The 16105-nt window shown below is 44.2% G+C and overlaps 1 protein-coding gene across 1 annotated transcript in view; it reads right to left on the reverse strand.

Moving 5' to 3' along the window:
* LRP10 (LDL receptor related protein 10) overlaps positions 1–16105 on the reverse strand; it is a gene marked incomplete in the record, with an annotated part of 319622 nt that overhangs the window by 81420 nt on the left and 222097 nt on the right. Inside the window, 1 exon segment of the mRNA XM_044058042.1 lies at positions 14566–14753. Coding sequence (XP_043913977.1) covers positions 14566–14753 — 188 coding nt within the window.

Here is a 16105-nt window from a genome sequence, read left to right on the forward strand (position 1 = left end):
GTGAATACACTCGAACATCTACATTTATGGTAAGTGTACACAACTGTACTATGTTCTTCGTGTTTCACTGTTGCAGTCATTACATTTGGGTAGAGTCCCAAAGCTATGGTTGGGAGGCTGGAGCTAAACAGCATTAAGAACGGCTATGAGGTCCTGCAGAACTGCAGTGGCAAAGCCTGCCCTGGATTTACAGTAGAGTGGCAGATGATAGTGCTTTGTAAAGGTGTGCACTGAACTCCAAGTAGCAGCCTCTAAAATGTCTTTGGTTGGTACTCCCATGAGAAAGGCTGCTGAAGTGTCTGCAGCTCTGGTTGAATGTGGTTTAATGCCCTTAGGCACTGGCTTGCCATGGTGTAAGTAGCAGAAATGAATGCAGTGGCCTATGCACTTTGAAATAGTCTGCTTTGAGATAGCCTTTCCCTGTGATCCTGCAGCATATGCCAGTAGTAATTGCTTCGTCTTCCTGAAAACTTTGGTTCTGTCCAAGTAGACTCTAAACTGTCTGTGTACATCCAAAAAATGCAGAATTCTCTCCCCCTTGTTCTGTGGATTTGGATAAAAAGTTGGCAGATGAATAGTTTGGTTAAGAGCCACACTGGACACCACCTTAGGCATAAATGTTGGGTTTGTCCTCAGAGACCCTGTTTGGATATAAAATGAGAAAAGGTTCCATAGCCATGAGTGCCTGTAGCTCTGAAACCAGTCTTGCAGAAGTTATTGCTAGGAGCAGAGCTGTTTTCCAAGATAAAAACTTTATATCAGCAGTAGCAGCTGGCTCGAAACGAGGCAGGGTGAGTTTTTTCCAGACATAGTTGAGGTCCCATGCAGGTATTGGTGATCTCCTTGGAGGCCTTACATTTTTGGCTCCTCTGAGGTACTGCTTTAATAAAGGATGAGAAAAAAATTGGTGGCTCTGTATTGTAATGAGCCGAAATGGCAGAGGCATGAATTTTAATTGATGAAAAAGATAGGCCTTTGTCCAGCATCTCAGTTAAGTATTGCAAAATCTGAGGAATATTTGATACAGCTGTATCAGTTCCTTGTGCCTGATTCCAAGCACAGAATCTCTTCCATTTTCCACCATAAGATTTTCTAGTACTAGGCCTTCTGGCTTCCAAAATGACAACCATCACAGCTTTACTGAGAGGTGTGTTTTGTATGACTACATTATCCGCCATGCTGCCAGGTTTAAAGTACTGAGTTGGCTGTGCAGGATCAGATTGTTTTGCTGGAACAGTAGATGAGGTATTTGAGGTAAGGTCCAAGCTGGGCATTGAGACAAGTTCCTTAGGATTGGATACCAGTACTAATGGGGCCAGTCTGGGGCAATCAGTATCATCTTTGGCTTCTCCTGTCTGACCTTTAGGAGTACCTTGGGGAGGAGAGGCAGTGGAGGAAAGGCATATCCTGACAGGTTTTTCCAGCTGAAAGATAGGTCGTCCATTTTCAATGCTTGTTTGTGATAAGTCCTTGTACAGAATCTTTTTAGTTGGTAGTTGTGAGGGGAGGCAAATAGATCTATGTCCAGGCATCCACATTTCCTTGTTATCATGCTGAAGACTTGTGCATCCAGCTGCCACTAGTGAGGATCCATGAGCTTTCTGCTTAGTTTGTCTACCAGAGTGTTTTCCTTTCCTGGCAGGAATTGTGCCTGCAGATGTACTTGGTAAGTCTATGCTGTGTCCCACAAAGTCATGGTGGGTCTGCAAAGGGGGTAAGAATGTGTGCCCCCCTGCTTGTTTATATACCACTTGACAGAGGTATTGTCTGTCTTTATCAGTAGTTGTCTCGGATGAAGTAGGTCCTTGAAGGCTATCAGGGCATTTTGAACAGCTGGCATCTCTTTGATATTGACATGTAGATGCATTTGGTTTGAGGACCATGTGCCCTGAATGTATCTTCCTTCCATGTGAGCCCCCAGGCATAATCTGATGCATCCATTGTTAGTGTCTGCCTTGCTGGGGGTAATGCGAATGGCTGTCCCTTGTTCTGGTGACAAGCCTTCGTCCACCATCGAAACTCCTGTTGCAGGCAGGGAATGAGAGTAATCATTGTTTCCAGGCTGTGGCAATGTTGAGCCCAAACGCTTTTTAGATACCATTGAAGTTTCTTCATATGCAGTCTTGCATATGGAATTAGTAGGATGCAGGATGCCATGAAGCCCAAAGCCTTCAGAATTTTTCTTGCAGATAAGTGGGCTTTTGTTGCCAATATTTTTGAAACAGGTAATCAGTTGCCTTTGTTTGTCTGGCATGAGATAAGCCATCTGGGCAGTTGTATTTAAGCTTGCACCCGGGAATATTATCTCTTGAGAGGGTAGTAGTTTTGATTTCTTTCCGTTGATTGTGCACCCTAGGCATGTTAGAAGTCTTTTCACAAACGCCAGATGCTGTAGAAGAATGTCCTTGTTCTCTGCTTGAATTAGACAGTCGTCCAAGTAAGGATGTGTTTCTATTCCTCTTTGTCTGTAGAATGCAATTACTGGTGCTAGGCACTTTGTAAAGACCCTGGGCGCAGTAGATAAGCCAAAAGGCAGTGCAAAGATTGGTAATGCATTGAGCCAGCCTTGAATCTGAGGCATCTTCTGCATGATTGTCTGATGGGGACATGCAGGTATGCCTCTTTTAGGTCTAAAGTCACAGGCCAAGCATTCTTGGCCAGCATGGGCAGAAGCTGCTGCAAAGCAACATTTTGAATTTTGGTATATCCAGGAATGTGTTCAGAATAGATAGGTCCAGTATTGGTCTCCAGGCCTTGTCCTTTCTGGGTACCAAGAAGAGTCTAGTAAAATCCTTGTCCCTGCTCTTGCTCTGGTACTTGTTGAATGGCCCCCATGTCCATGAGGAATGAGACTTGTTTTTGTGCCTCTGTCCATTGATTTTTTGGCAGATCTAGTTGGCAGGGTATAGAAATGGAACTTGTAGCCTTGTGACACTATATTTAAAACCCACTTGTCCTGGGTTATAATGTGCCATTTTTGAGAAAAAAGTACTAATTTCCCCCCTAAGGGTGCTGCCAGGAGATAAGTGCTTGGTGCAGGCAGGGGGAAGTCATTGGGACTGTTTCCTGTATGGTTGTGATTTGTCCCCTCCAACTTTGGAGGTAGAAGCCCCCCCATTGCTTTGACCTGTATGAACCTTGCGCCTGGGATCTGCCTCTAGGGCATCTGGATCTGCCCCTTTGAGATCTGTCTGACACAGGAAAGAACCAATACTTTGTAGGCCAGTGTCTACTAAACCTAGGTGGCTGTACTTGTAAAAAATATTTGACAGTTTGCATAGATTAAGCTTTGTCCTCCATTTTCTTTAACACCTCTTCCGCCTTAACACCAAAGTATCATGCTGTAATGGTGCATCTAATAATTTAACTTTGACATGATCAGGCAGATTTTGTTCCTTTAACCAAGCATGCCTCCTAATTACAGAACCGTAACTGCAGCCCTGCAGGAGGCCTCCAAAGAATCAAAACCACATTGCAAAGTATGTTTCCAACTTGTTCAGCTGCATGCAATAAATCCTACATTTCCTTGTTTTCTGCACATTCAGGGTTTAACAACATTTTCTGTTTAAGCAATGCCATAACATGTTGCTGATATTTGAGCATATGAAACTGAAAGTTTAAGGCCCTTATAGCCAAGGTAGCAGATGTGTAAATCTTTTTTCCCCATCTGTCCAGTGCCCTAGAATCCCTGTCAGAGGGGGTAGGGTTTTTTGCAGCAGAAGCCTCAACTCCTTTGGGACCCTGTGAAATAGTTTCTGGGTCTGCAGCAGGGTTTTTAAAAAGTAATTTATGAGAATCAGGAACCCTGTAATATCCGTCAGGCTTAACAAGAGCTGGAGGTAAGGAGTCAGGGGTCGGACTAGACTCCGAAAACACATCATCTACAATGTCTAACACAGGTGGAATGGCTAAAGGCCTGTGTTGAGGTAGTAAAAGGAAGTCCCGGAGCCTCTTTTTAGATTCGGAAAAATCTTGGCTCTCCCAGTGGAAATGCTCCCTCATGATATGCAAGGTTTCCCCAAAAGAATAGGCCTCTGAAGGAGAAGCTGAAGGTATAGATTTCTTCAGCATCAGAATCCTCATGGGGGGGGGGGGGGGAGAATATTCCTGCTCAGAAGAGGAATCAGAAGAAACAGAAACCTGATCTGACAATTCATACTCAGTCTCTTGCCTAGGCCTCTTATCAGGAGGGGGATGGGAACCCCTGATCAAGGTAATCAAGTCTTCGGCCATTTTGAGCATCTGTTTTTTTGGGCATAGAGGCCTGTCCACGTGGCTCGAGTTTGTTTCTTTGCTTTAGAAGATGCTTTACTCTTTGCCTTTGAAGCTGAAGTCGGTTTAATGATTAGGTCTGAATACACCCTCAGAAGCCGAAGCCTGCTCAGCGGCTCAGGACCCATCTGAAGGAATAGTGTCAGAGGCTCCAATACCTTGAGTTTCCAGCAGCATAGCTGACTCCACGTAGGAGTCGGTTGCGGCCTGCGACTCTAAAGTAGCAGGTGTCAGGGGCTGCGAAGGTGCCTCACTGAGAACCGGCGACTGGCTTAGGAGAAGCTTCGTCGGTTTTGGACCTCAGTTGTTTATCTCTCTCCTTTTCTCTGCGTTTTTTTGTGAACTCCAGTAGTCGGATGGCTATCCGACGACATTTCTGGATAATTAAACCGGCATCCAAAATAGTTTAAAGCAAAATCATACCGACACTTAATAGTGCGTTGGTTAAATCTAGCACAAAACCGACAACCAGAAATGTTGTGATCAGGGCCTAGGCAAGGAATACAGCAAGAATTAAAGTCCCTATGAGGTATTTGCTTTCCACAAGAAATACAATTATTAACTTTTTCTGACATCGGTCTGGAGCAAGAAAAAAAGTTTCCCCAATGGGGTACTTAGCTTTATTGAAGACTTCGGGTCTGAAACTCGAACACGAAAATCTCAGGAGTTGGCCGACCGGCACTTGCGAACTGCTTCTGCTTCGGGCACCGCGTGGCAAGAAAGACTGAAGAAAATGGCGTTGGCTGCTTCTTTTATACCCCTGACGACCTGACGTCAGGGAAGAGGCGACAGCAGCCGACACAGGACCCAAGACTTTAGAATTCAGGCCGAATGAGGGCAACCTCCCTGCAGGATTACCCAAATGTAATGACTGCAACAGTGAATACACTCAAACATCTACATTTATGGTAAGTGTACACAACTGTACTTTTTTGTTACATGATTAAGTTTATTTAATGAGATTTGTTAAGTTACATGATTTATATCCCTATGGAAGAAAGAGGGCAAGAAACTAATGCCCTTTGTGGAATACTCCAAAATAACATCCATAACTGCTTGAGAGAGAGGTGTGCTTTGAAAAGCTATATTATCCACCATGCTGCCAGATTTAAGGTCCTGAGTTGGCTGTGCAGGATCTGATTGTGTTGGTGGGTCAGTAAGTAAGGAATTTGAGGTAATGTCCATGCTGGGCATTGAGTCAAATTCCTTAGGATTGGGTACCAATGCTGGCGAGGCCAGTCTGGGGCAATCAGTATCATTTTTGGCTTCTCTTGTCTGACCTTTAGGAGTACCTTGGGGAGGAGAGGCAGTGGTGGAAAGGCATATTCTGTTAAGTTTTTCTAGCTGAAAGATAGAGCATCCACTTTCCATGCTTGCTTGTGATAAGTCCTTATGCAGAATCTCTGTAGTTGGCAGTTGTGAGGGGAGGCAAATAGATCCATGTCTGGCTTAACAGGAGCTGGAGGTAAGGAGTCAGGAGTCAGACTCGACTCTGAAAACACATCTACAATATCTAGCACAGGTAGAATAGCAAGGGGCCTGTGCTGAGGCAGTAAAAGAAAATCTCTGAGCCTTTTCTTAGATTCTGAATAATCTTGGCTCTCCCAGTGGAAATGCTCCCTCATGGTATGCAGTGTTTCGCCAAAAGAAAAATACTCAGGTGGAGAAGCTGAGGGGATAGATTCTTCAGCATCAGAGTCCTCATAAGGAGGAAGAGAGTATTGCTGATCAGAAGAGGAATCAGATAAATGGAAACCTGATCTGAAGATTCATATTCTAACTCTTGCCTAGGCCTCTTGTCAAGAGGGGGATGAGAACCCCTGATCAAAATAATCAGGTCTTCGGCCATTTTGAGCATCCGTTTTGTAGGCATGGAGGCCTGTCCATGGGGCTGTTGTACTTGTTTCTTTGTCTTTAAAGCTGCTTTAGTCTTTGCCTTTGAAGCTGAAGTCGTTTTAACATATAATTGTGTAGGCCTGAAAACGCCCTCAGAAGCCGATGCCTGCTCAGCGGCTCCAGACCCATCTGAGGGAATGGTTTCCAAAGGTCCAATACCTTGAGTTTCTGTAGGCCTGGTTGACTCTGCGTGGGAGTCTATCGGCCTGCGGCTCTAAAGTAGTGGTCGTCAGGGACTGCGAAAGTGCCTCACTGAGAACCGGTAACTGGCCTCGAAGAAGCCTCGTCAGTTTTGGACCTCGGATGCCTGTCCTTTTCTTCGCGTTTTTTGCAAACTCCGGTAGTCGGCTGTTCCCACGGCATTATATAATTAAATAGTCTGCCAAAGTAATGAAATGCAAAATCGTACCGATGCTTAATAGTGCGTTGGTTAAATCTAGCACAAAACCGACAACTAGCAACATCGTGGTCAGGGCCTAGGCAAGGAATATAGTAAGAATGAAAATCCTTATGAGGTATTTGCTTTCCATATGAAATACAATTATTAACTTTTTCTGACATCAGTCTGGAGCAAGAAAAAAGTTTCCCCAACGGGGTACTTGGCTTTAAATGAAGACTTTGGATCTGAAATTCGAACTTGAAAATCTCAGGAGTTGGCTGACCGGCACTTGCGAACTGCTTTTGCTTTGGGCACCGTGTGGCAAGAAAGACAGAAGAAAATGGTGTTGGCTGCATCTTTTATACCCCTGGCAGACTGATGTCAGGGAGGAGGCAACAGCAACCGATGCTGGACCTAGACTTTGGAATTCAGGCCGACTGCGGGTAGCCTGCCAGCAGGATAACCCAATTGTAATGACTGCAACAGTGAAATACGAACATCAAAACTTGTCGAGGCCAGTAAGGAGCAATGAGGATCAAGGAACTCCTCAACTGTCTTGCTTTCCGTATTACCTTTGGGATGAATGGAAAAGGAGGACAGGCATAAAGAAGTCCCGGGGGCCAATCATGGACTAGAGCATCCCTGGGTGACATCCCCGGATGGGGAATGAGGGCAAAGTAGCTGCTGCACTTGGTGTTCAGGTGAGTGGCAAATAGGTCGCAAGGCTGGCCCCATCTGTGAAAGATCTTTCTCAACTTTTGGATTCAAGGACCACTCGTGAGGCATCAGAATTGCTCGGCTGAGTTTGTCTGCTATTACGGTGGATTTCCCTGGGATGTGCGTTGCTATCAGGAAGCGTTGAGTATCCATTGCCCATTTCCAAACTCTTAAGGCCTTGCTGCAAAATGGGTAAGATTTGGTTCCCCCTTGCTTGTTTATGTACCACACGACAGACATGTTTGTCTGACTGAATCGCAATTGTCCCAGTGGGAAGGGAGCTGTGAAGTGCTTGCAACACATACAGCACCGCTCTCATCTCCAGAACATTGATGTGCAAGTGGTTCTCGTGGTTCTGCCAAGTACCTTGGACTGTCACTCCCAGATAATGCCCCCCGGATCTACCTTAGTACATCGACATTTCAAAATAGCGAAAACGAATTAACCGACACCAGAACATCGAAAGTCATTTCACCGACGCCAGAAGATCGACAGTTCACAAACACGACATCGCATACACCCGACACATCTCCTATCCAACACCCACACACACAACACAAGCACACCAAAATCCTTACAAATGAACACTAACCCATACATACACAACTATCTACAACCCTAACCCAAACCCTTACCCTAAGGTCCGTCACTATCGCACACTCACCTAAACCGCGCCCTAACCCTAACTCACTTATCCCACCCCTACCCCTACAAAACACCAACATCGTACACTTACCTTACTCGCACACTCACCTAACCCGCGCCCTAACCCTAACTCACTTATCCCACCCCTACCCCTACTAAACACCAGCATCGCACACTTACCTTACTCGCACCCTATCGTCCGTCACTACCGCATACTTACACATCCTTTCCCCATCGCAGCTTCTCAGCGTCGGTGTCTTCCTCCGTCGGTCTTCTGCCTTGTAGATCTTCTGGCGTCGGTGACGTGACTTTCGATGTTCTGGTGTCGGTTAATCCGTTTTCGCTATTTTGAAATGTCGATGTACTAAGATAGACCCTGCCCCCCACATCCGGGAGGCATCCGTGGTCAAAACTGCTTTTTCTTTGGAAAGAACAAGTGGACGACCTAGGGGAAGTTGTTCTGTGTGCAACCACCATGTCAGATCCTTTTTGCAGGTGTTTGTTATAAAAATCTGGTGAGACAATGGAAGGTCCTGCATCGACCATTGGGCAAATAACAGTCACTGAAGTATCCTCATGTTTAGATGAGCAAGAGGAACAAATAGGATGGCGGAAGTCATAGTCCCTATGACTTTGAAGGACTACTCTTGCCTGAACTTTTTGTTTGTTTAGTAAGAATCTGACTTGACTGCACAGAGACTCTACTCTTTCTGGTGTTAGTCTTGCTGACATGGTGGTTGTGTCTATTTCTGAGCCTAAGTATACAATGTGCTGCGAAGGAGATAAGACTGAATTTTTTAGGTTGGCAGTGATGCCTAGACTGGTGCACAAGGATAGAGTCTCGTCCCTGGTTCTGATGAGTTGATGCTTGGTGTTAACAGTGAGGAGCCAGTCATCTAGGTAAGGAAATACCTGGAATCCTTGACGTCTCAAGTGAGCCGTTACCACTGCCACGCATTTGAACACTCTGGGGGCTGTAGTGAGACCAAAGGGCAGTGTTCTGAACTGAAAATGACTGGCTCCCAACCGTAAGTGCAAGTGTCTCCTGGAGCACCTGTCCATTCTGATGTGGTAGTACGCGCCCTGGAGATCGATTGAGCACATCCATATTGTCTTTCCCGATAAAGGGAAATATCACCCGCAGAGTGACCATTCGGAACTTCGATTTCTTTACATACTTATTGAGCCTGCTGAGATCTAGGATTGATCTCCAGTTCCCTGTCTTTTTTGGAACTAAAAAAAAAGAGAGTAAGTTCCGGATCCTACTTGCCCTGGGGGGACTTCTTGGATGACTTTTTTGCGGCAACGAGATGACCTGTGATGTTGCACTGTCTAGTTGGATGGGTGGTACGTCTGGTAGAGACCGGTTTGCTGGGGGTTCAGAAACAAAGGGGATCAGGTAACCTCTGGCTATTATGGTGTGTACCCAACGATCTTGTGAGATGGTTAGCCAGGCGCTTGGGTACAGCGACAGGCGACCCCCGACTGCCTCCACAGACAGACAAGCGGGCAACCCCTCAGTGGCGATAGAAAGGACGATCAGAGTAAGTTTCTCTGTCTCCCTGATGCTGCGGACCTTCTCTGCCGCGATGGCGGCGTCTTCCATTATATCCTCCCCTCTGCCTCTAGGGGAGGGTTGACCTTGTGCCTGAGGGAAACCTTTTTGGGATTTACGGAACCACATTTTCCCCTCTTGTATTACCCTTGGGATAGGGTCTAGACAGGAGGGAGAAACGGACTCAGACAGCAGATAAGGTTTTCCCCTCCTGCTCGCACCTAGTCAAAGTCTCTTTCACTTGGGGTCCAAAAAGAGATGAACCATCAAAAGGGACATTAGTGAAGGAAGACTTGAAGGACTCCGTAAAATTACAAAGACGCATCCAAGAAGGTCTCCTGAGGGATATTCCTGCTGTAGCTGCCCTACTCGCTCCACCTGCCACATACGACATCAGCCTCATGGAGGAGTTAGCTATGGAAGTAAGGTGGAGAGCTGCGCAGAAACCTTGTCCATGGAACCCAGAGGTACTGAACCCTGGAGGGTGTCTCCCAACTCTTTCAGGAGATCCCTCTGAAGACGAGTAAAATGAGTAAGGTAATTCAGCGATCTTAGTGTAATTGTCGCTGAAAAAAGGGTACACTACCTGTACGTATCCAGCGTCCTGAACTCCTTGTTAGGAGGATGAATATTAGAAGATGTCTCGGATAACTCCTTCTTGGTGGCCGCTGCTACCACCATAGCATCAACGGGAACTCCCTTACTAAAAAAAGTCTTGTCCTCAGGTGCTGTCATGAACTTATTTGGCCTCCTCAGGGCGGGCCCCACTGAATCTGGAGAGGTCCAGGCTTTCCGCGATATGACCCCCAAGAGGTGGTCATAAGGTGGCGTCATCCAGGAGGTGGAAACAAATGCCTCAAGATACACTGATTCATCCTCAGTAGGGTTAGAGGTCTTCCAATCACCCCTCTGTCTAAGGATTTCTAGGATTTCAGAAAAGGAGACATCTTCAGAGGGGGATCATAGGGACACTTCTGATTTCTCTAAATCAGTGTCTGACTTGACAGACTCATGAGTCTACATGCTTCCTCTTACACAGCCTCTTCCAAGGGAGCTCTCCAGTGGGATAATCTGGGGAGGTCACGGAAGAGGGGGCACCTCCAATGGGGCTACTTGGGCCTCTGGCTCCGTATGCTGTGGGGGTGGTAGGGGGGAAGAGGTTGCTACCTGCTGCTGGTGGGACACAGGTTCCAATGGTATGGCTTTAGCAGAGGATAAAACCTTCTCTAGCTTCAAAATCCTTCCTCCCTCACTCCGAAGACCTCCGCTCAGAGGGGACAGATGGTTGACTCCTAGCAAGAGGGAACAGCTCCAAAGCAGAAGTGGTAGCCGAACTGAGTTGAGCAGAGGCTCCAAGAGGAAGGGTTGGTTCCGCGAACCCAGGGTGACTGTCCCCCTCGGATTCGACTCGAGAGCGTCGGCTGCCAGATCCCTCAGCTCCAGACTGAGCCATCGAGTATACAGCAATTGGCTCAGAGGAAGCAGGTTGAATCCCCGAAGCCAACAGGTCCAAGACAGAAGAGCCTGAAGTAATAGGCTCAGAGAGCGAAGCAGTCAGTCGGAGGAACAGAGGTCAGTAAAGGGATTGGCTCCGAAACCTCTGGGTCCAGAGGGGCCAATTTTCTTGTCAGAGCTGGATCCGATAGCAACCTCTTCACCACCCGCTCGATGTCCTCATCTGATAGAATCCTGGAGGATCTGGTGGAGACAGGAGGAGATCTCCTTCTCTCCAAAATAGGAGATCTCAAAGTGGGGGAGACTACCTCAATTTCCGGTAAAATTTTCAGTACCGAAGGTTGCCTCGGCTCCAAAGAGACAGAAGACACTGAAATGGATGAAGCTGAATTGAAGCCAGAACTTCTTGGCTCTGACACTTTGGTATTTTTAGTTGGCTCCGAAGCTGGGGCTGAAGATTTTCTCTTAGAAGTCTTTGGAGCTGCCTGACCAAGTTCCAGCTGTTCCTGGAAGGAACTGGCCATGACACCCCTATCAATAAGTTTTCTCTTTCTTTCGTTTAAAACTCTGGTGCTAAATGCGTGGCAAAAAGTGCAGGGCTCCTGCAAATGGGCTTCACCCAAGGCAGTACACGCAACTGGTGTGACTATCTGTGAGAGACATTTTCTGTGCACATCTACCACACTTCTTAAACCCCGAAAGGTGATGATCCTTATGCTCCCTATCCTTATCATTAGACATTCCGACTACCAGGAATAGAGTAGCTAGATAAACAACAAGCAACACAAAACTAAATACTAACTACAGACAAAGAAGAATTGTGGAAGAAAGAATAAAACTTTTATATAAATATATATATATATATATATATATATATATATATATATATATATACACATATATATATATATATATATATACACACACACACACACACACACACTCACACACAGGGAGGAAAAACCCTCTAACTTAAACGGGCCATACAGTCCAATGGGGAGGATTAGAGGTTGGAAACTCTCAAAAAAACAGTCACACAAGAGACAAAAACTATATATATTAAATAATGGATAGAAAGGTTAGGAAAAAGGACTAAATTTAGCAAATAAAGCTTTACTTAGCCAACGAGCCAGTAAGACACAACCTCGAAGCTTTTGCGGCAAATGAGATCTGGGGGATTTTCGTGAGGCACCATGGGATAGGGGGGCTAGCCTCGAGCCAGTAAAAGCTCTCGAGCTTTAATATCGGCAGAGTCTGAACCGAATATCAGCTCCGTCCCCATCCAGCAAGAATTACGCGAGATAGGACTACATAACATTAAATGTTTTTTTGCAGTACTGTCTACCTCCACCCCCAAATCTGTACACATGCTATGTCTGAGGTCACAACTTGAGGAAAAGGGAATAAATGTATTTAAGACACACACCCCAGAAGGAATCAGTTCCCTGATGCTTACCATATTTATTTATTTAAATATGTCAAGGTGGTGTGACCTCAGTGGCAATATTCTTAGAAAAACAGGGAAGAGGCACAGAGCTCCCAAACCCCAAGCAGCACTAACTTCACTCAGTCTCCTTACATATTTATCAAGTTAGGTGCAGGGACTCTGCAGCTGTGCAGTTAGTTTTTGATAAACCAAAGTAGACCTTTATCTACTGTCCCTGCTGGATCCTTTGTCAGATCAAATATATGGCTTGTTTTATATGTGCTTTTACAAAGCAACAAGAAGTGATCAAATTTACTTAACTGTTAAAAACACCTAATGCATACACTGGCATTTCACAAACAGATTAGACCTACATAAAAAAATGCAGTCCTAATTACTAGGGTATGCATACACTAATGTCAGGTGATCAGTGAGGCTCTGAAAGGCAGGAATGAAACAGGCTGGAAAAATCTACAGTCCCAGCAATAATTTCATAAACCAAACACCCATGGGTGTCCACAAGATACAGTGTAACACAATAAAAAGCAGACTACAAATGCATCTATAAATGGTACACAATCATGACTTCTGCATTCAATTTATCATCCCCAATCTTAAAGAAATTTACTGTAAACACAAATCTCAAATGAAACATGCTCTCTTGCCTTGATGGGGAAGAAATTTCCTAAAATTCAAATGAAACATGCCCTCTTGTCTTAATAAAGAAGTAATAGTTAAGACAAATCAGTAATGGAGAAAAAAAATCAAGCATTCAGATAATACAAAGCAGATAAAAAAGCCACAAGGAGGTCAACTGGACCACACAGGAAACAAAGTCAATCCAAACGAACAAACCAGCAGTCCAACCGTCTCAATACAAATGTTTATTAAGAAACAAAGCTTTCAAGTTATCAAAACCCTTCCTGAGTGTAATTCAAACTGCAAGCCAGTTTAAATAGTTGAACAATTAAAAGCTAGCTGATCAGAATGAAATAAATCACATGACCTAAAACATCAATAAAATACAGAGCAAATTTAAAGAGCACAAGTTTGTTTTTCTTTTAATATACGCTTAACACTATTAACATAATTAAGACCCGGGGTGTGGTCCGCTTTAAACAAATTTATCCACTTATACTCTTCTATTTCAGTTTTATTAACTATATCACCACCCCTTCTATTCAAAATAAGATTATTCAGATAACACAATTAAAATAAAAAAAACTTGAAAGTGAATTTTGGTTATGATTCCAATTTCAAGCTCTCCCTTACAAAGAGCAGGTTATGGGAAGGCATTTTAAATGGTTAAAAACAAGGCCAAATCTTACTATCTATTATTCAGCTCTCACAGCACATTGTACAACTCAACCAGCTGATGTCAAAAGCCACTTCAACATGCTAGGGAACAAAATCCTTCTCAAAGCAATACTGACCAGTATCACATACAACGGATGCAGAAACTGACATCAGTACATGACAGGAACTTGTAGCTTCAGCATTTGAATTATTTGGTAATCCATATTACACCATTAATTTCTTGAGAATGGATCATGGTGCAAATGAGGTGCACCTAATTACACACCCAGCAACTAAGGGATCAACAATAACCAACAAATCAGCACAGCTTTCTAGGGAGGAAGTGGACTGAAGTGAGTGGACTGAGGCTCGCCATTCCCATCCCTCAGATAGTGAAGTGGAAGAAGCTACTGCAGTGCTGATATGTACAGGAATGCAAATGGCACTGTCATACATACCACTTGCACAGCTAAATTCACATATGCTCAGGTAAATTAGGAGTGCATGCAATAACATTCCCATTTTACAACAGCTCCACTGCAAAAGGGAAGGAGGGTTGTTGCAGAAAAAAACCCTCCTTTTTATGGGGTTGGAGCAATGCAAAATGAAGACACCTGATGAAGGATCTTCCAACTTTGCCTGAGTAAATCAAGACATACGGATCTTTACAAGTTAACTCAGCATCATATGGCAAGGATACTCGAAGAGTAAGGGATCCTCCATAGGTGGGCCTGAAATCTAAGACATTAGTAAAAATGTATCAGCAGCTGTCTGTATGAAAGCGCCAAAGAAAAAAATGTAAAAAAGGGAAATCGAACTACCAATCTGCTGAGAATTAGTTATTCACATTATGTATAAAACAGAAAGATTATAACATTTCCATTTCTGATTCATTCTCTTGCTTCTTTCACTTAAGGTGGTCACCTTTACTGTAGTTAATCTGGAAGCCTCTGCCTTCACCGACTTTGCCATGGAATGTGATGGTGACATTACTGCTGGGAAGTATTGAAAACCTTTGGTACTTGTTGCCACATAATTTGTACGTGTTTTTCTGTTCTTTACTCTGAATCACCAGCAAGCTTGTGTTGCATGGAAGATCAAAGGTCTGAAAACTAAACAAAATTATTAAAAACAAAATTAGACATTAAAGTGCTCTTATGTGAATAATTTATGATGTGCAAACTAACGAGCAATACAAGACAATAGAAGATGAAAGTCCATACTACTGAAAGTCAAGTACACTGTACAGTCTTAAAAACAAGGAAAGCCAACAAAGTATAAACAATGTTTTATTTCACTGCAATTTGTCTTAAATGTCAGTTAACAGGCAAACAACAAAGATATGGAAGAAACAAATAATGTGATTCAAGTCTACATAGAGTAAAGCTGTGTGTGCAACTCACCACAACAGTATATGTTCAAATAGGAGATCATTGCTGTGATATACGCTATGCATAGCAGTTATCAAAGGTCCACCTTAAGTGCTTCCACAGACATAACCTGTGGCTGCAGTTCCTCCAAACCTGATGTCACACTGACTTACAGCTTACAAAGAGGTGGAGATGTTTCTACCGTTACTTAGTTCTTTTGGAAGGAAAAAGTTTAGAAGTACAGAAAGGTTGGGCCAAGCCCCTGTGCTCACTGGAGATTCCTTACCCTAGCATCTTTAAATAAACTTAGTATAGTATCAACCTGAACACCTACATTCAGTAAAAGATGCAAGGGATGTTAAAACATGAACCCATGGGGCACACAAAAGCAAATCAGGCAATGCAGAGGTGGTCTCTTACTTGAAGGTCTACTGTTACTGCAAGTTGGTCAAACAACTGTACTGTGTTCATTATAGTCATCACCATTCCAGTTGGCATTTCATACTAGAGTATTAAATCTGTAAAAAAAGGAACATCTCTGAGCAAAGAATAAAGCATCCCTTGCAGGATGGGCTCATGGAATACTTGCTCTGCACTTGAGCTTGATTTTGAGCTTGCAGTGTTTAAAAAAGTACAGTTGTGTACCTACCATAAATGTAGATGTTCGAGTGTATTCACTGTTGCAGTCATTACAATTGGGTTATCCTGCTGGCAGGCTACCCGCAGTCGGCCTGAATTCCAAAGTCTAGGTCCGGCGTCGGTTGCTGTCGCCTCCTCCCTGACGTCAGTGTGTCAGGGGTATAAAAGATGCAGCCGACGCCATTTTCTTCAGTTTTTCTTGCCCCAGATGTCAGGTGCCCCCAAAAGGGTAGGCTAAAAATATGTCAATAAAGCATGCATGCACCAAGTAACAAGTTTCCTTCATCTACAAGCAAATACACCACATAGGTTGTATACAATAGAGAAGTACAGATAAGGTCCAGCAAAGATAAGGGTGGGTAACCTGGACTGCAACAGTGAATACACTCGAACATCTACATTTATGGTAGGTACACAACTGTATTATGTTCATCGTGTTTCACTGTTGCAGTCAT

The sequence above is a fragment of the Protopterus annectens genome, chromosome 16.part0 (genome assembly GCF_019279795.1).
Source record: "Protopterus annectens isolate FY-2018-M chromosome 16.part0, PAN1.0, whole genome shotgun sequence".
NCBI lineage: Eukaryota > Metazoa > Chordata > Ceratodontiformes > Protopteridae > Protopterus > Protopterus annectens.